We start from the raw sequence: 19740 nt of genomic DNA, 5'->3' as shown, positions 1-19740 counted from the left end.
CTTAGTTGTAGCATGCAAACCCTTAGTTGTAGCATGTGGGATCTAGTCCCCTGACCAGGGATTGAACCCAGGACCCTTGCATTGGGAGCTCATAGTCTTAGCCACTAGACCACCAGGGAAGTCCCCCATGAGAATTTTTAATTATCAAATTATTCCTCCAATACTGGTTCCTACTTTCAAATTCTGGACATTGTTTAACTTGTGTTTTCTGAAGATCTCACAGCACCCTAGAGAATGAGAAAATTAATCTTTTGTTATAATGGGCTACAATGGAGTTTGGGGTTATATTATAATAATTTAGCAAATCCCTATGTTATCAGAAGGACATTGTTTTAATTAATTTTTTTTTCTCTTTAGCGTATAGTCAGACAGTAGTGCTTTGGAAGTTGTCCAAAAGTGTAAGTTTGCAAATGATAGGCTAAAGTCAGCCCTCTCTCTGTTGTTCCCCTCAGTCCAGTTTTCTGGATGCGGGGGGAACAGAATGGATCAGGGATCAGAGGCCTCTCCTCCTGCCACATCTTGTTCATAATTCTCCTAGACTCGTGGAAGCTCTACCGAGGTTTTTGAACAGGAGGCTGGCATTATCTGAGACTCACCTGTGCTGACCCTGGATGAATCAGACAGATGCATTGGCCCCTGGGGTTAAAGTTCTCAGGAGATAAATGGCATTATAAGGTAATAACACAAGCCTGAGCTAATCTATTTTTCCAGCTACTAATTTGAGGGAAGTTTGATTTGTTGAAGGGGAATTCTTTGACTTCACATAACATAGTTAGAGGAAGGTGGCCACTTCAGTTAGGCGATCAGAATCCCTAGTTCAGTTCCTCCTGGTACAGAAAACAACTTTCTGTTTTAAGAAAGTGAAGTGGGTTATTGTACTTTTGTGGAATTTTCTAGATGTTTGGAGCTCTGTTCCTTTAGAATGAAATAAGATATGACATGACCAGACTGCTGCTGCTTTACAGTATATATTTGTATCAGTTTAATCAGGGATACATGGATTTTCTTTCTGTCTAAAAGTCAGATGAGGCAAGAAAAGAGTCTCAGAAGAATTGTCTTTCCCTAACGTGCCACCATTTCCCCAGAACTGCCCTTGTCAGAGTCTCCCAAGACCTTTATTTTGTTTAATTCTGTGGTCTATTATTATCATCTCACTTGGACCCTGAGCATCTTTTGACACTGTTAGGCACTTCTCCTTTAAATACTTTAATTGACTCGCACAGCACTACAGTTCCGTGGGGGTCTCCTACCTCCTTGTCTGATAATCCTCTGTCTCATCTGCTGGATCTTCCTCTTCCTCTTCTAAACATGGCAGTGTTCAAGATATGGTCCTTGGACCTCTCCTCATTTCCAGCTACACTTACACCCGCAATTATCTCATCCTATCTTTAACCTTCAGATACCACCTGTATGTTGTACTAAGTCACTTCAGTCCTGTCCGACTCTCTGCAACCCCATGAACTGCAGCCTGCCAGGCTCCTCTGTACATGGAATTTTCCAGACAACAATACGGGAGTGGGTTGCTATCCCCTTATCCAGGGGATCTTCCTGACCCAGGGATGAAACCTGCCTCTCTGCTGCATTGGCAGGCTGGATCTGTACACCTAGAGCCACCTACCTGAATACTCAGTTCAGTTCAGTCACTCAGTCCTGTCTGACTCTGCAATCCCATGGACTACAGCATAGCAGGCTTCCCTGTCCATCATCAACTCCCGGAGTTTACCCAAACTCATGTCCATTGAGTTGGTGATGCCATCCAACCATCTCATCCTCTGTCATCCCCTTCTCCTCCTGCCCCCAATCCCTCCCAGCATCAGGGTCTTTTCCAATGAGTCAACTCTTCGCATGAGGTGGCCAAAGTATTGGAGTTTCAGCTTTAGCATCAGTCCTTCCAATGAACACCCAGGACTGATCTCCTTTAGGATGGACTGGTTGGATCTCCTTGCAGTCCAAGGGACTCTCAGGAGTCTTCTCCAACACCACAGTTCAAAAGCATCAATTCTTTGGCGCCCAGCTTTCTTTATAGTCCAGCTCTCACATCCATACATGACTACTGGAAAAACCATAGCTTTGACTAGATGGACCTTTGCTGGCAAAGTAATGTCTCTTCTTTTTAATACACTCTTATGTTTGTCATAGCTTTTCTTTCAAGGAGCAAGTGTCTTTTAATTTCATGGCTGCAGTCACCATCTGCAGTGATTTTGGAGCCAAAAAAAATTAAAATCTGTCACTGTTTCCATTGTTTCCCCATCCATTTGCCATGAAGTGATGGGACCGGATGCCATGATCTTCATTTTTTGAATGTTGAGCTTTCAGCCAACTTTTTCATTCTCCTCTTTCACTTTCATCAAGAGGCTCTTTAGCTCTTCTTTGTTTTCTGCCATTTTTTTTTTCTAAAGGCCTTTGGTACACAAGAATGGTGGGGACAGTTGGTGGAGGTTGGGGGCTAGGGGTGCCTGGTGAAAGCTTGACCCAGGGGGCCTCAGGGAATGGTGCACATGCTGCTATAGATAAAGTGGCCAATTACTAAGGCCAGCATCTCCGAGGTGCCGCTAAGTGCCACAAGGAAAGGGGCCTGGGAGGTGTAGTCAGCCTGGAGGCAGCGGAGGGACAGCTGCAGCATGGCCAAGGCCAGCAGGCTGTTCTGCACCCCAACCTCGATGCTGACAGTCCGCCGCTGCGCCACCGGCAGCTTCAGGCATGTGGCCAGGCCGTAGCCCACTAGGAGGCCGACCAGGGGCACCGTGAAGCCCACCAACATGATGGGCAGCCTGACACCTGCCAGGATGAAGACCCCCATGTGGTAGGCCAGGAAGAGGCCACCCAGGAGCAGCACAAAGCTGAAGGGCTTGATGACATGCAGTAGCAGCTGTGAGAACTTGGGGAGCTTGGACTTGATTACCACGCCTGCTGCAATGGGGATGGCAATGAACAGCAGGGTCCCCAGGATCTAGGAAATGGGCACATGGAGTGTTTCATGGATGCTGAGCAGGTGACTGTAGATGGCTGAGGACAGCGGCAGGAAGCCGGTGGCAGCCACCATTGAGATGAAAGTCATAGAGATGGCCGGAGTGACGTCCCCTCCAAGGAGGAGGCTGAAGAGGTAGCTCCCCCCGCCGCCGGGCGACGAGCAAATGATGATGCATCTCTGAGGTTATCTTGATTTACGCTGCATATAAGTTAAATGAGCAGGGTGACAACATACAACTTTAATGTACTCCTTTCCCAATTTTGAACCAGTCTATTGTTCCATGTTCATTTCTGACTGTTGTTTCTTGACCTGCATACAGATCTCTCAGGAGGCAGGTATGTTCACGCTGGATTTAGAAAAGGCAGAGGAACCAGAGATCAAATTGCTAACATCCATTGGATCATTGAAAAAGCAAGAGAGTTCCAGAAAAACATCTACTTTCTTGACTATGCCAAAGCCTTTGACTGTGTGGATCACAACAAACTACGGAAAATTCTTAAAGAGATGGGAACCAACCCACCTGCCTCCTGAGAAATCTGTAGGCAGTCAAATCAAGAAGCAACAGTTAGAACCTGTATGCTGGGGCTGCTGCTGCTAAGTCACTTCAGTCGTGTCTGACTCTGTGTGACCCCATGGTTGGCAGCCTACCAGGCTTCTCCATCCATGGGATTCTCCAGGCAAGAACACTGGAGTGGGTTGCCATTTCCTTCTCCAATGCCTGAAAGTGGAAAGTGAAAGTAAAGTCACTCAGTCGTGTCTGACTCTTAGCGAACCCATGGACTGTAGCCTACCAGGCTCCTCCATCCATGGGATTTTCCAGGCAAGAGTACTGGAGTGGGGTGCCATTGCCTTCTCCCACCTGTATGCTAATGGCTCTCAAATTAATTTTTCCAGCTTCTATGTTTTCCTCTACCCTACTCATATATCAGTTGTTTAATTAGCAATCCCATTTGGATGCTTAGTAAGCATTTCAAACTTAACATGTCCCAGCTGAACTCCACCCCACCACCATCCAACCAGCACCTCCTCTTCTCAGTAAATGACTGCTTCAGGCCTAAAACCTTCATGTCATCCCTGCCTGCTCCCTTTTTCTCATGCCTCACATACAGTCCAGCAGCAACAGCTCTGCACCTATGCCTCCAAAACATGCCAAAACTCTGTCCACTTATCACCTCCACTATTGCCACCCTAGTGCAGCAGAGCCTCAGTTATTGCAATAATCACCTAACTGGTGTCCCTATTTCTACTCTCCACTATCTTCTATTCCCAAAAGAGAGGCATCCTTTATACATGTAAGTCAGACCATGTCTGTCCTTTGTTCCACCTCCTCAGTATCACCTAGAGTAAAAGCCAAAGTCCTTAAAATGTCTAGCCTCGGGTTTCCTCTCCAACCATCTCCCATGCACTCCCTCTGCTCCAGTCTCACTGGCCTCCTTTCCAGGCTGCCTCGAGGTCTTTGCACGTCCTTCTCCCTCTGACTCAAAGGCTCACTGCCTTTCTGTCACTTCAGGTCTCAACTCAAGAAGTGAGCTCTTCAAAGAGAACAACCCGGCAACACTGTTCAGTTGTGCCTAAAACCTTCTAACATTTCCTGTCCCCCTACCCTGATTCATTTACCTTGAAGGCCCTTATTCCTATCCGACCTACTGTCTGTTTTACCTACTTATTTTTTATTACCAATACTCTTCTGCTGCACTCTCACCCCTGCACCCTCACCCCACACACTCAAGTGTAAGCCCTTTGAGAGCAGAGAGTTTTATGTTCACTGTTGTACCCTTAACACTGGAGGAGTGCTTGGCATACAGTAAGCTCTTAATACATGTACTCAGTTGCTCAATCATGTCCTAGTCTTTTGTGACCCTATAGACTATAGCCCTCCAGGTTCCTCTGTCCATGGGACAAGAATTCTCCAGGCAAGAATACTGGAGTGGGTTTCCATTTTCTCCTCCAGGAGATCTTCCCAACCCAGAGATTGAACCCACGTCGCCTGCATTGGCAGGTGGATTCTTCATCACTGAGCCACCTGGGAAGCCCAGGCCCTTAATAAATATTTGTAAAATGAACCCATGATTTTGAAAAGTTTGTGTTGCTACATACCCTAATGACTCTAATCTGATAGTATGAACATTTTAACAGCCAAAACCGTTAACATTGTGAACTTTCCTATATTTGAACTATTAAGGTGACATTAATTTAACACCTACTCTGTGCAGGAAGAGTCGAACACGACTGAGCGACTGATCTGATCTGATCTGAAGCATAGAGAGATAAGCAAAACATAGCCATTTGCTCCATTTAAAATTTTATTTTGTGTACAAAAAAAGGAAAAAGTATATAGCCTTCCTATCAAAAATATCAAAAGTAAAGAACAACTCTTTTCCAACAACACAAGATAAGACTCTATACATGGACGTCTCCAGATGGTCAATGACAAAATTAGATTGATTATATTCTTTGCAGCCAAAGATGGAGAAGCTCCATACAGTCAGCAAAAACAAGACCAGGAGCTGACTGTGGCTCAGATTATGAACTCCTTATTCTCAAATTCAGACATAAATTGAAGAAAGTGGGGAGAACCACTAGATCATTCAGATATGACCTAAATCAAATCCCTTATGATTATACAGTGGAAGTGAGGAATATATTTAAGAGACTAGATCTGGTAAAGTGCCTGATGAACTATGGATGGAAGTTCATGACATTGTACAGGAGACAGGGATCAAGACCATTCCCAAGAAAAAGAAATGCAAAAAAGCAAAATGGCTGTCTGAGAAGGCCTTACAAATAGCTGTGAAAAGAAGAGAAGCAAAAAGCAAGGAGAAAAGGAAAGATATACCCATTTGAATGCAGAGTTCCAAAGAATAGCAAGGAGAGATAAGAAAGCCTTCCTCAGTGATCAATGCAAAGAAATAGAGGAAAACAATAGAATGGGAAAGACTACAGATCTCTTCAAGAAAACTAGAGATACCAAGGGAACATTTCATGCAAAGATGGGCTCAATAAAGGATAGAAATGATAGGGATCTAACAGAAGCAGAAGATATTAAGAAGAGGTGGCAAGAATACACAGAAGAACCATACAAAAAAGATCTTCATGACCCAGATAATCACTATGGTGTGATCACTCACCTAGAGCCAGACATCCGGGAATGTGAAGTCAAGTGGGCCTTAGGAAGCATCACTATGAACAAAGCCAGTAGACATGATGGAACTCCAGTTGAGCTATTTCAAATCCTAAAAATTGATGCTGTTAAAGTGCTGCACTCAATATGTCAGCAAATGTGGAAAACTCAGCAGTGGCCACAGGACTGGAAAAGATCAGTTTTCATTGCAATCCCAAAGAAAGGCAATGCCAAAGAATGCTCAGACTACCGCACAATTGCACTCATCTCACACGCTAGTAAAGTAATGTTCAAAATTCTCCAAGCCAGGCTTCAGCAATATGTGAACCATGAACTTCCAGATGTTCAAGGTGGTTTTAGAAAAGGCAGAGGAACCAGAGATCAAATTGCCAACATTTGCTGGATCATTGAAAAAGCAAGTGAGTTCCAGAAAAAAACATCTATTTCTGCTTTATTAACTATGCCAAAGCTTTTGACTATGTGGATCACAACAAACTGGAAAATTTTGAAAGAGATGGGAATACCAGACCACCTGACCTGCCTCTTGAGAAACCTGTATGCAGGTCAGGAAGCAACAGTTAGAACTGGACATGGAACAACAGACTGGGTCCAAATAGGAAAAGGAGTACATCAAGGCTGTATATTGTCACCCTGTTTATTAACTTATATTCAGAGTGCATCATGAGAAACGCTGGAAAAAGCGTTTCTTCTTCTTCCAGCTTGTGCTTAGAAGCACAAGCTAGAATCAAGATTGCTGGGAGAAATATCAATAACCTCAGATATGCAGATGACACCACCCTTATGGCAGAAAGTGAAGAAGAACTAAATAGTCTCTTGATGAAAGTGAAAGAGGAGAGTGAACAAGTTGGCTTAAAGCTCAACATTCTGAAAAGTAAGAGCATGGCATCCGGTCCCATCACTTCATGGCGAATAGATGGGGAAACAGTGGAAACAGTGGCTGGCTTTATTTTTTGGGGCTCCAAAATCACTGCAGATGGTGACTGCAGCCATGAAATTAAAAGAGGTTTACTCCTTGGAAGGAAAGTTATGACCAACCTAGACAGCATATTAAAAAGCAGACACACTACTTTATCAACAAAGATCCATCTAGTCAAGGCTATTGTTTTTCCAGTAGTCATGTTGGATGTAAGAGTTGGACTATAAAGAACTTGAGTGCAGAAGAATTGATGGTTTTAAACTCTGATGTTGGAGAAGAGTCTTGAGAGTCCCTTGGACTGCAAGGAGATCCAACCAGTCCATTCTGAAGGAGATCAGCCCTGGGATTTCTTTGGAAGGAATGATGCTAAAGCTGAAACTCCAGTACTTTGGCCACCTCATGTGAAGAGTCGACTCATTGGAAAAGACTCTGATTCTGGGAGGGATTGGGGGCAGGAGGAGAAGGGGAGGACAGAGGATGAGATGGCTGGATGGCATCACTGACTCGATGGATATGAGTCTGGGTGAACTCCGGGAGTTGGTGATGGACAGGGAGGCCTGGTGTGCTGCAGTTCATGGGGTCACAAAGTGTTGGACATGACTGAGCGACTGAACTAAACTGATACCTGAAGAAATAGAACATTACCAGTGCAGGTAAGCTCTCATTTTACTCTTCTCAACTGCATCTCCTTCCTTGCTGCCAGAGGGAACTGCTATCCTGAATTTGGTGTTTATTATTCCCATGCATTTTTTAAAATTTTATTTTATTTTTAAACTTTACAATATTGTATTGGTTTTGCCAAATATCGAAATGAATCCGCCACAGGTATACATGTGTTCCCCATCCTGAGCCCTCCTTCCTCCTCCCTCCCCATACCATCCCTCTGGGTCATCCCAGTGCACCAGCCCCAAGCATCCAGTATCATGCATCAAACCTGGACTGGCAACTCATTTCATACATGATATTATACATGTTTCAATGCCATTCTCCCAAATCATCCCACCCTCTCCCTCTCCCACAGAGTCCGTAAGACTTTTCTATACATCTGTGTCTCTTTTGCTGTCTCGTATACAGGGTTATTGTTACCATCTTTCTAAATTCCATATATATGTGTTAGTATACTGTATTCGTGTTTTTCTTTCTGGCTTACTTTAAAAGTACTTTTGCTACATATGGATCCGTAATCCACACATAGCATTGTTAAGTTAAAATACTGTCAAAACACAGGTCTTTGGCTTTTCTCAATGCTGTTTATGAGATTCATCTGTGTTGATACACATATTTATTTTCACTGCTGTATAGCTTTCCACCTTCTTATCCATTCCACTGTTAGTGGACATTTAGGTTATTTCTAGGGGTTTGATATTATGAGTATTGTTGCCTTGACTCTGGACCAGTTCTCCCCAATAGAAATGTCTGTCCTGATGGAAACATCTCATATCTGGATGCTACAGTAGCGTAGCTCTAGCCACATATGGCTCTTGAGCATTCGAAATGTGGCTAGTCTGGGTGAGGGATCTTATTTTTAAATTTTATTTAACTTTAATTCACGTGGTTCATGACTACTGTACACCGCAGTTCTGTACTACATTTGTCTCTTTGGGTACATATGAGAATTTATCTAGGGTGGTAATTCTCAGTACAGTCAAACATCACAAATTTATTTTGTGTCACCCCATTTACTATCTTGAAATTAAATTCGTAATTTAACTTATCTACACACAGTAAAAATCAAATGTAATGTATTTACTGTGCTGTAAGAAAGTTAAATAAAACAATAGGTATTTCAATGTTAATGGCCACAGATACATGATAGTACATTAGGAGATGAAAGGAAGTCACCTACAATCGCAGGCTTATAGAGGCTTGTGATGTTAGAAACTCAACTTTCAAAAAACTAAGATTGTGGCATCCGGTCCCATCACTTGAGGACAAATAGATAGGGAAACAATGGAAACAGTGATAGACATTATTTTCTTGGGCTCCAAAATCACTGTGGATGGTGACTGCAGCCTTGAAATTAAGACACTTGCTCCTTGGAAGAAAAGCAATGACAAACCTAGACAGTGTATTAAAAAGCAGAGAGATTATTTTGTGTACAAAGGTCTGTATAGTCAAAGCTATGGTTTTTCCAGTAGTCATGTGCAGATGTGAGAACTGGACAAAAAAAAAAAAAAAGGCTGAGAGCTGAAGAATTGACACTTTCGAAGTGTGGTGCTGGAGAAGACTCTTGAGAGTCCCTTGGACTGTAAGGATATCAAACCAGTCAATCCTAAAGGAAATCAGTCCTAAATATTCATTAGAAGGACTGATGCTGAAGCTGAAGCTCTAATACTTTGGAACCTGATGGGATGAGCCACTTCATTGGAAAAGACCCTGATACTGGGAAAGATTGAAGGCAGGACGACAAGGGGAAAACAGAGAATGAAATGATTGGATGGTATCACCGACTCAATGGACATGAGTTTGAGCAAAATCTGGGAGACAGTGAAGGACAGGGAAGTCTGGCGTGCTGCAGTCCATGGGATCACAAAAAGTTGGACATGACTGAGTGACTGAACAGCAACAACAACAACCCAACAAGGGACAGACACCAGAAGCAAGAACTACAGCCTTACAGCCTGCATAACACATGCTGTAAACACAGAAATGTAAAGAAAATGAGACAGCAGAGGAATATATTCCAAACAAAGGAACAAGGTAAAACCCCAGAAGAACAATTAAGTGATGTGTATAGGCAATTAAGGGTTATAGGCAATCTATCTGAAAAGGAATTCAGAGTAATGATAGTAAAGATGATCTAATATCTTGGAAAAAGAATGGAGACATAGACTGAGAAGATATAAGAAATGTTTAACGAAGAACTACAAGATAAAAAGAACAGAGTAAAACAATACAATAACTAAAATGGAAAAACACTATAAGGAATCTTTAGCAGAATAAATGAGGAGCTTTATTTAGCTGGGAAATTGGTATAAATCACTGTCATGGAACAGAATAAAGGAAAAAGAATGAAATAAAATGAAGACAGTTTAAGAAACCACTAGGACAATATTAAATGCACAAAAATTCATGTTATAGGGCTCCCAGAAGGAGAAGAGAAAAGGATCCTGAGAAAATAGTTGAAGAGATAATAGTTGAAAATTTCCCTAACATGGGAAAGGACATAGTCACTCAAATCTAGGAAGCACAGAGAGTCCCATATAGGATAATCCCAAGGAGGAACTTGCAGAGACAAGGTTAATCAAACTGACAAACATTAAAGACAAAGAAAAAATATTAAAAGCACAAATAAAAAGCAACAAATAACATACAAGGGATTCCGTATAAGGTTATCAGTTGACTTTTCAGCAGAAACTCTGCAGGCCAGAAAGGAGTGGCATGATATATTTAAAGTGATGAAACTGGAGCCTATTATACAGAGTGAAGTAAGCCAGAAAGAAAAACACCAATACAGTATACTAACGCATATATATGGAATTTAGAAAGATGGTAACAATAACCGTGTATACAAGACAGCAAAAGAGACACTGATGTATAGAACAGTCTTTTGGACTCTGTGGGAGAGGGAGAGGGTGGGATGATTTGGGAGAATGGCATTGAAATACGTATAATATATATGGAACGAGTCACCAGTCCAGGTTCGATGCACGATACTGGATGCTTGGGGCTGGTGCACTGGGATGACCCAGAGGGATGGTATGGGGAGGGAGGAGGAAGGAGGGTTCAGGATGGGTAACACATGTATACCTGTGGCAGATTCATTTTGATATTTGGCAAAACCAATACAATATTGTAAAGTTTAAAAATAAAATAAAATAAAAAAAAAATGACACACACAAAAAAGAAACTAAAGTGATGAAAGGGGAAAATATGCCCTACTGTAGCAAGAATACCTGCAACCAAGAATACTCTATTCAGCAAGCTTCTCATTCAAATTCAATAGGGAGAAATCAAAAGCTTTACATGTAAGAAAAAGCTAAGAGAATTCAGTACCACCAAACCAACTTACAGCAAATAGTAAACAAATTTCTCTAGGCAAAGAAGAGAAGGCCACAACTAGAAACAAAATTACGAATGAGAAAACTGACCAGTAAAGGCAAACATACAGTCAAGACAGGAAATCATCCACACACAAATATGATAGCAAAGCCAGCAATCATGAGAAAAGAGTAAACATTAGAATTGCATTTGAAATTAAGAGACCAGCTACTTAAAATGATCTTGTGGGTGTGTGTATATATAGGCTGCTATATTAAAACCTCGTGCTAACCACAAACCAAAAATATACAATAGCTATACACACAAAAAAGAAATAGGAATCTAAACAGAACACTAAAGATACTTATCAAAGCACAAGAGAAAAGAGCAAAAGTGGAAGGGAAGGGAAAAGACCCACAAAAACAAATCCAAAACAATTAATGACATAGCAATAAGAACTTGTGTGTGTGTGTGTGTGTGTGTGTGTGTGTGTGTGTTAGTTGCTTAGTCGTGTTCGACTCTTTGCATCCCCATAGACCACAGCCCACTGGGCCCCTCCGTCCATGGGCTTCTCCAGGCCAGAATACTGGAGTGGGTTGCCATTTCCTTCTCCAAAGCGATAAGAACATACATATCAGTAATTACTTTCAATACAAATGAATTAAATGCTCCAACCAAAAAACAGACTAGCTGAATGGATACAAAGCCAAGACCCATATAAATTATGTCTCCAAGGGATCCACTTCATATCCAGGGACACATACTGACTGAGAGTGAAGGGACAGAAAAAGTTATCCTATGCAAATAGAAAAAAAAAAAAAAGCTGGAGCAGCAGTACTCGTTCAGACAAAACAGACTTTAAAATAAAGACTGTTGCAAGAAACAAAGACAATACATAATGATCAAGGCATGGACCCAAGAAGAAGACATAACAACTGTAAATATATACGCACCCAACATAGGATCACCTCAATATATAAGGCAAACATTAAGAGCCATAAAAGGAGAAATTGACTGTAGCACAATAATAGTGGGAGACTTTAACACCCCACATCAGTGGACAGATCATCCAGACAGAAAATCAATAAGGAAACACAGGCCTTAAATGACACATTAGACCTGATGGACTTAATGGATATTTATATATAGAACATCCTGTCTATAGATGTTTTACTATAGAACATTCCATCTGAAAGGAGCAGAGTACACATTCTGAAACATTCTCTAGGAGGTATCACATGCTGAGTCATAAAGCAAGCCTTGCTAAATTTAAGCAAATTAAAATCCTATCAAGCATCTTTTCTGACCACAACACTATGAGATTAGAAATCAACCACAAGGGAAAAAAAAAAAAAAACATAAACACAAGGAGGCAAAACAGTATGGTACTAAACAACAATAGACCACTGAAGAGAGCAAAAAGGAAATAGGAAAAAAAGAGAGAGAGAGACAGATAAAAACATGATGATTCAAAACCTATGGGATGCAGCTAAAGCAGTTCTAAGAGGGAAATTTATAGCAATACAATCTAACCTTAAGAAACAAGATAAAGCTCAAATAAACAAGCTAAACCTACACCTAACGCAACTAGAGAAAGAAAAAGAAAGAAAACTCAAAATTAGTAGAAAGAAAGAGATCATAAAGATGAGAGAAGAAATAAAATAGAGACAAAGACATTAGCACAGATTAAAGAAACTAAAAACTGGCTTTTTGAAAGGACTAAAATAGAGACAAAGACAATCAGATCAGATCAGATCAGTCACTCAGTCGTGTCTGACTCTTTGCGACCCTATGAATCGCAGCACGCCAGGCCTCCCTGTCCATCACCAACTCCCGGAGTTCACTCAGACTCACGTCCATCAAGTCAGTGATGCCATCCAGCCATCTCATCCTCTGTCGTCCCCTTCTCCTCTTGCCCCCAGTCCCTCCCAGCATCAGAGTCTTTTCCAATGAGTCAACTCTTTGCAAGAGGTGGCCAAAGTACTGGAGTTTCAGCTTTAGCATCATTCCTTCCAAAGAAATCCCAGGGCTGATCTCCTTCAGAATGGACAGGTTGGATCTCCTTGCAGTCCAAGGGACTCTCAACAGTCTTCTCCAACACCACAGTTCAAAAGCATCAATTCTTCGGCGCTCAGCCTTCTTCACAGTCCAACTCTCACATCCATACATGACCACAGGAAAAACCATAGCCTTGACTAGACGAACCTTTGTTGGCAGACAAAGACAATAGCATGGATTAAAGAAACTAAAAACTGGCTTTTTGAAAGGATTAAAAAAAGGATTAAAAAAATCCTTTGCAAGGATTAAAGTTTTAAAGAAAAAACTTTAGCCAGATTCATCAAGAAAAAAAAGGGGAGGGCTCCAGTCAATAAAATTAGAAATGAAAAAGAAGAAATTACAACTGACACCACAGAAACACAAAGGATCACTACTACAAGCAACTGTATGCCAATAAAATGGACAACTTAGAAGAAACGGATAAATTCTTAGAAGTATAATCTCCCAAGACTGAACCAGGAAGAAATAGAAATTATGAATAGACCAATCACAAGTACTGAAATTGAACTGTGATTTAAAAATTCCCAGCAAACCAAAGTCCAGGACCAGATGGCTTCACGGTAAATTTTATCAACCATTCGGAGAAAGGTTAACACCTATCCTTCTGAAACTCTTCCCAAAATTTTCAGAAGAAGGAAAACTCCCAAACTCATTATATGTGGCCACCATTACCCTGATATCAAAACCAGATAAAGTTACCACACAGAAAAAGAAAATGACAGGCATACATCACTGATGAACCTACATGCAAAAATTCTCCACAAAATACTTGCAAACTGAGTCTAACAATACATTAAAAGTATCATTCACCATAATCAACTGGTATTTATACCAGGGATACAAACATTTTTCAATATCTGCAAATCAATCAGTGTCATACACCACAAAAATAAATTAAAGAATAAAATTCATATGATTTTGCATAAATAGATGCAAAAAAAAAAAAAAGCTTTTGACAGAATTCAACACCCGTTTATGATTTTAAAATTTCCAGAAAATGAGCATAGAGGGAATATGTGCTGTGCTTAGTTGTTCAGTCGTGTCCGACTCTTTGAGACCCCCATGGACTGCAGCCCTCAGGCTTATCTGTCCATGGGGATTCTCCAGGCAAGAATACTGGTATGGGTTGCCACACCCTCCTCCAGGGGATCTTCCTAATGCAGGGATCAAACCCAGGTCTTCCTCAGTGCAGGTGGATTCTTGGCCATCTGTGCCACCAGGAAAGCCCAAGAATATTGGAGTAGGTAGCCTATTTTTCCAGAGGATCTTCACGACCCAGGAATCGAACCAGGGTCTCCTGCATTGCAGGCTGATTCTTTATCAGCTGAACTACCAGGAAATCCCTAGAGGGAATATACTTCACCATTATAAAGGCCATATGTGACAAACTCAGCCTATCTGCCCTCTGATGCCCTCTCTTAGCACCGACCAACCTACTGGGGTTTCTATTACCTTGGACGTGGCATATCCCTTCACGGCTGCTCCAGCAAAGAGCAGCCACTGCTTCTTACCTTAGACGTGAGGTATCTCCTCACAGCCGCCACCACTGACCTTGGACGTGGGGTATCTCCTCAAAGCCACCGCTAATGACCACAGTCTTGTCTAATTCAATGAAACTAAGCCATGCTGGGTAGAGCCACCCAAGACAGATAGGTCATGGTGGAGAGTTCTGACAAAATGTGATCCACTGGAGAAGGGAATTGCAAACCACTTCAGTATTCTTGCCTTGAGAATACCATGAACAGTATGAAAAGGCAAAAAGATAGGATACTGAAAGATGAATTCCCCAGGTCAGTAGATGCCCAATATGCTACTGGAGAGCAGTGGAGAAATAACTCCAGAAAGAATGAAGAGAGGGAGCCAAAGCAAAAACAACACCCAGTTGTGGATGTGACTGGTGATAGAACCAAGGTCAGATGCTGTAAAGAGCAATATTGCATAGGAACCTGGAATGTTAGGTCCATGAATCAAGGAAAATTGGAAGTGGTTGAACAGGAGATGGCAAGAGGGAACATCAACATTTTAGGAATCAGCAAACTAAAATGGACTGGAATGGGTGAATTTAACTCAGATGGCTGTGGGCAAGAATCCCTTAGAGAAGAGGAGTAGCCATCATAGTCAACAAAAGAGTCCGAAATGCAGTACTTGGAAACAATCTAAAAAATGACCGAATGGTCTTTGTTCGTTTCCAAGATAAACCATTCAATATCACAGTAATCCAAGTCTATGCCCCGACCAGCAATGCTGAAGAAGCTGAAGTTGAACAGTTCTGTGAAGACCTACAAGACCTTTTAGAACTAACACCCCAAAAAGATGTCCTTTTCATTATAGGGGACTAGAATGCAAAAGTAGGAGGTCAAGAAATACCTGGAGTAACAGGCAAATTTAGCCTTGGATTACAGAATGAAGCAGGGCAAAGGCTAATAGAGTTTTGCCAAGAGAATGCACTGGTCATAGCAAACACCCTCTTCCAACAACATAAGAGAAGACTATACACGGACATTACCAGATGGCTAACACCGAAATCAGATTGATTATATTCTTTGCAGCCAAAGACGGAGAAGCTCCATACAGTCAGCAAAAACAAGACCGGGGGCTGACTGTGGCTCAGATCATGAACTCCTTATTGCTAAATTCAGACTCAAATTGAAGAGAGTAGGGAAAACCACTGGACCATTCAGGTATGACCTAAGTCAAATCCCTTATGATTATACAGTGGAAGTGGGAAATAGATTTAAGGGACTAGATCTGATAGAGTGCCTGATGAACTATGCACGGAGGTTCATGACATTGTACAGGAGACAGGGATCAAGACCATACCCAAGAAAAAGAAAAGCAAAAAAGCAAAGTGGCTGTCTGAGGAGGCCTTACAAATAACTGTGAAAAGAAGAGAAGCGAAAAGCAAAGGAGAAAAGGAAAGATATACTGATTTGAATTCAGAGTTTCAAAGAATAGCAAGGAGAGATAATAAAGCCTTCCTCAGTGATCAGTGCAAAGAAATAGAGGAAAACAATAGAATGGGAAAGACTACAGATCTTTTCAAGAAATTTAGAGGTACCAAGGGAACATTTCATGGAAAGATGGGCAAAATAAAGGACAGAAGTGGGATGGACCTAACAGAAGCAGAAGAGATTAAGAAGAGGTGGCAAGAATACACAGAAGAACTGTACAAAAAAGATCTTCATGACCCAGATAATCATGATGGTGTGATCACTCACCTAGAGCCAGACATCCTGGAATGTGAAGTTAGGTGGGCTTTAGGAAGCATCACTATGAACAAAGCTACTGGAGGTGATGGAATTCCAGTTGAGCTATTTAAAATCCTAAAAGATGATGCTGTGAAAGTGCTGCCCTCAATATGCCAGCAAGTTTGGAAAACTTAGCAGTGGTGACAGGACTGGAAAAGGTCAGTTTTCATTCCAATCCCAAAGAAAGGCAATGCCAAAGAATGCTCAAACTACTGCACAACTGCACTCATTTCACACGCTAGTAAAGTAATGCTCAAAATTCTGCAAGCCAGGCTTCAGCAGTGCATGAACTGTGAAGTTCCAGATGTTCAAGCTGGTTTTAGAAAAGGCAGAGGAACCAGAGATCAAATTGCCAACATTCGCTGGATCATCGAAAAAGCAAGTGAGTTCCAGAAAAATATCTATTTCTGTTTTATTGACTATGCCAAAGCCTTTGACTGTGTGGATCACAGCAAACTATGGAAAATTCTTCAAGAATTTTCCACCTGACCTGCCTCTTGAGAAATCTGTATGCAGGTCAGGAAGTTAGAACTGGACATGGAACAATGGACTGGTTCAAAATAGGAAAAGGAGTACGTCAAGGCTGTATATGGTCACCCTGCTTATTTAACTTATATGGAGTGTACACCATGAGAAACGCTGGGCTGGAGGAAGCACAAGCTGGAATCAAGATTGCAGGGAGAAATATCAATAACCTCAGATATGCAGATGACACCACCCTTATGGCAGAAAGCAAAGAGCAACTAAGGAGCCTCTTGATGAAAGAGAAAGAGGAGAGTGAAAAAGTTGGCTTAAAGCTCAACATTCTGAAAACTAAGATCATGGCATCCAATCCCACACTTCATGGCAAATAGATGGGGAAACGGTGGAGACAGTGGCTGACTTTATTTTGGGGGGCTCCAAAATTACTGCAGATGGTGACTGCAGCCATGAAATTAAAAGACGCTTACTCCTTGGAAGGAAAGTTATGACCAACCTAGAGAGCATATTAAAAAGCAGACACATTACTCTGCCAACTAAGGTCTGTCCAGTCAAGGCTATGGCTTTTCCAGTGGTCATGTATGGATGTGAGAGTTGGACTGTGAAGAAGGCTGAGCACCGAAGAATTGATGCTTTTGAACTGTGGTGTTGGAGAAGACTCTTGAGAGTCCCTTGGACTAGAAGGAGATCCAACCAGTCCATCATAAAGGAGATCAGTCCTGAGTGTTCATTGGAAGGACTGATGTTAAAGCTGAAACTCCAATACTTTGGCCACCTGATGGAAAGAGGTGACTCATTTGAAAAGACCCTCATGCTGGGAAAGACAGAGGATGAAATGGTTGGATGGCATCACTGACTCAATGGACATGGGTTTTGGTAAACTCCGGGAGTTGGTGATGGACAGGGAGGCCTGGCGTGCTGCAGTCCATTGGCTCACAAAGACTCAGATATGACTGAGCAACTGAACTGAACTGATGACAAACTCACAGCTTACATATTCAATAGTGAAAAGCTGAAAACATTTCCTCTAAGATCAATAACAAAACAGTGATTTTAACTCTGGCCTGTTTTTTTTCAGCATAGTTTTAGAAGTCCTAGTCATGGCAGAGAGGAAAAAGAAATTTTAAAAATCTAAATTGGAAAGGAAGATGTAAAACTGTTACATACATACAAAGTACTGAAAATGACACCAGGAAATACTAGAGCTGATCAGTAAATTAAATAAAGTGTCAGGATACTAAATTAACGTACAGAAATCTCTTGCATTTCTAAGTACTAGCAATGAAAGATCAAGAAGAGAAATCAGGGGGAAAAATTCCATTTACCATTACATCAAAAAGAATAAAATATCTAGGAATAAAGCTACTTAAGAAGGCAAAAGAACTGTACTCCAAAACTTAAAAGATGCTGACAAAGAAGTCAAAGATGACAGAAACGGATGGATAGACCTACCATGTTCTTATACTGAAAAAATCAATATCATGAAAATGACTATGCTACCCAAGGTATTGAATCTGTAGAGTCAATGCAATTCCTATCAAATTATCAGTGTGGTTTTTGCACACCTAGAGCAAAATGTCTTAATATTTATGTAGAAACACAAAAGACCCAGAATAGCCAAAGCAATCTCCGGAAAGCATCAGGCTCCCTGATTTCAGACTATACTATAAAGCTACAGTGTTGGAAATGATGCTTGAGAGTGACAGCAAGGATTTCAAACCAGTCAATCATAAAGGAAATCAGTCCTGAATTTCACTGCAAGGACTGATGTTGAAGCTGAACCTCCAATACTGTGACCACCTGATGCGAAGAACTGACTCATTGGAAAAGACCCTGATGCTGGGAAAGATTGAAGGCAGGAGGAGAAGGGGATGACAGAGGATGAGGTGGTTGGATGGCATCACTGGCTCAATGGACATGAGTTTGAGCAAGCTCTCAGAGTTGGTGATGGACAAAGAAGCCTTGAGTACTGCAGTCTATAGGGTCACAAAGAGTCAGATATGACTGAGTGACTGAACTGAACTGAATCAAAACATTATGGTACCGGCAAAAAGACATACTTGTGGATCAATGGAATAGCATAGAATGCCTAGAAATAAACCCACATACCTATCATCAATTAATCTTACAAAGGAAGCAAGAAAATACAATGGAGAAAAACTGTCCCTTCAATAAGTGATACTGGGAAAACTGGACGGCTACATGTAAAAGAATAAAATTAGAACATTTTCTAACACTGTACACAAAAAGAAGCTCAAAATGGATTAATACCTAAATGTAAGACCGGATTCTATAAAACTCAGAGGAAAACATAGGCAGAATACTCTTTGACATAAATTGCAACAAGGTCTTTTTTTTTGACCCACCTCCTTTAGTAATGAAAATAAATAAATAAGTAAACAGATGTGACCTCATAGCAAAGGAAACAAAACAAAAAAGACAAACCGCAGAATGAAAGAAAATATTTGCAAATGATGAGACCAACAAGGAATTAACTTCTAAAATATACAAACAACAGGTGCAACTCAATATGAAATAAACAAGCAATCCAAACAAAAACTAGGCAGAAGACCTAAATAGACATTTCTCCAAAGAATACATACGGATGGCCAAAAAGCATATGAAAAGATGCTCAACATCGCTAATTATGAGAGAAATGCACATCAAAAGTACAATGAGGTATCAACTCGCACTGGTCAGAATGGCCATCATCAGAAAGTCTGTAAACAGAAGGGACCCTCGTACACTGTTGGTGGGAATGTAATTGGTAGAGCCACCACTGACAATAGTATGAAGGTTCCTTAAAACACTAAAATAGAGCTACTGTATGATCCAGCAACCTCACTCCTGGGCATATATCCAGGAAAACCATAATTTGAAAAGATCCATACACCTCAGTGTTCATTGCAGTATTATTTACAATAGCCAAGACATGGAAGCAGTT

The 19740-nt window shown here is 41.3% G+C and overlaps 1 protein-coding gene across 1 annotated transcript in view; it reads right to left on the bottom strand.

Moving 5' to 3' along the window:
- Positions 1 to 2443: 2443 nt before the first annotated feature.
- LOC129630294 (P3 protein-like) overlaps positions 2444 to 19740 on the bottom strand; it is a 28799-nt gene continuing 11502 nt past the window's right edge. Inside the window, 1 exon segment of the mRNA XM_055550798.1 lies at positions 2444 to 3146. Within this exon segment, the coding sequence (XP_055406773.1) occupies positions 2483 to 3146 (664 nt within the window). The 3' untranslated portion in view covers positions 2444 to 2482.

This window comes from Bubalus kerabau, chromosome 16 (assembly GCF_029407905.1).
Source record: "Bubalus kerabau isolate K-KA32 ecotype Philippines breed swamp buffalo chromosome 16, PCC_UOA_SB_1v2, whole genome shotgun sequence".
Taxonomy (NCBI): Eukaryota; Metazoa; Chordata; class Mammalia; order Artiodactyla; family Bovidae; genus Bubalus; species Bubalus kerabau.
Note: the sequence above shows the minus strand (reverse complement) of the source record. Positions and strands in the feature narration are given on the sequence as shown.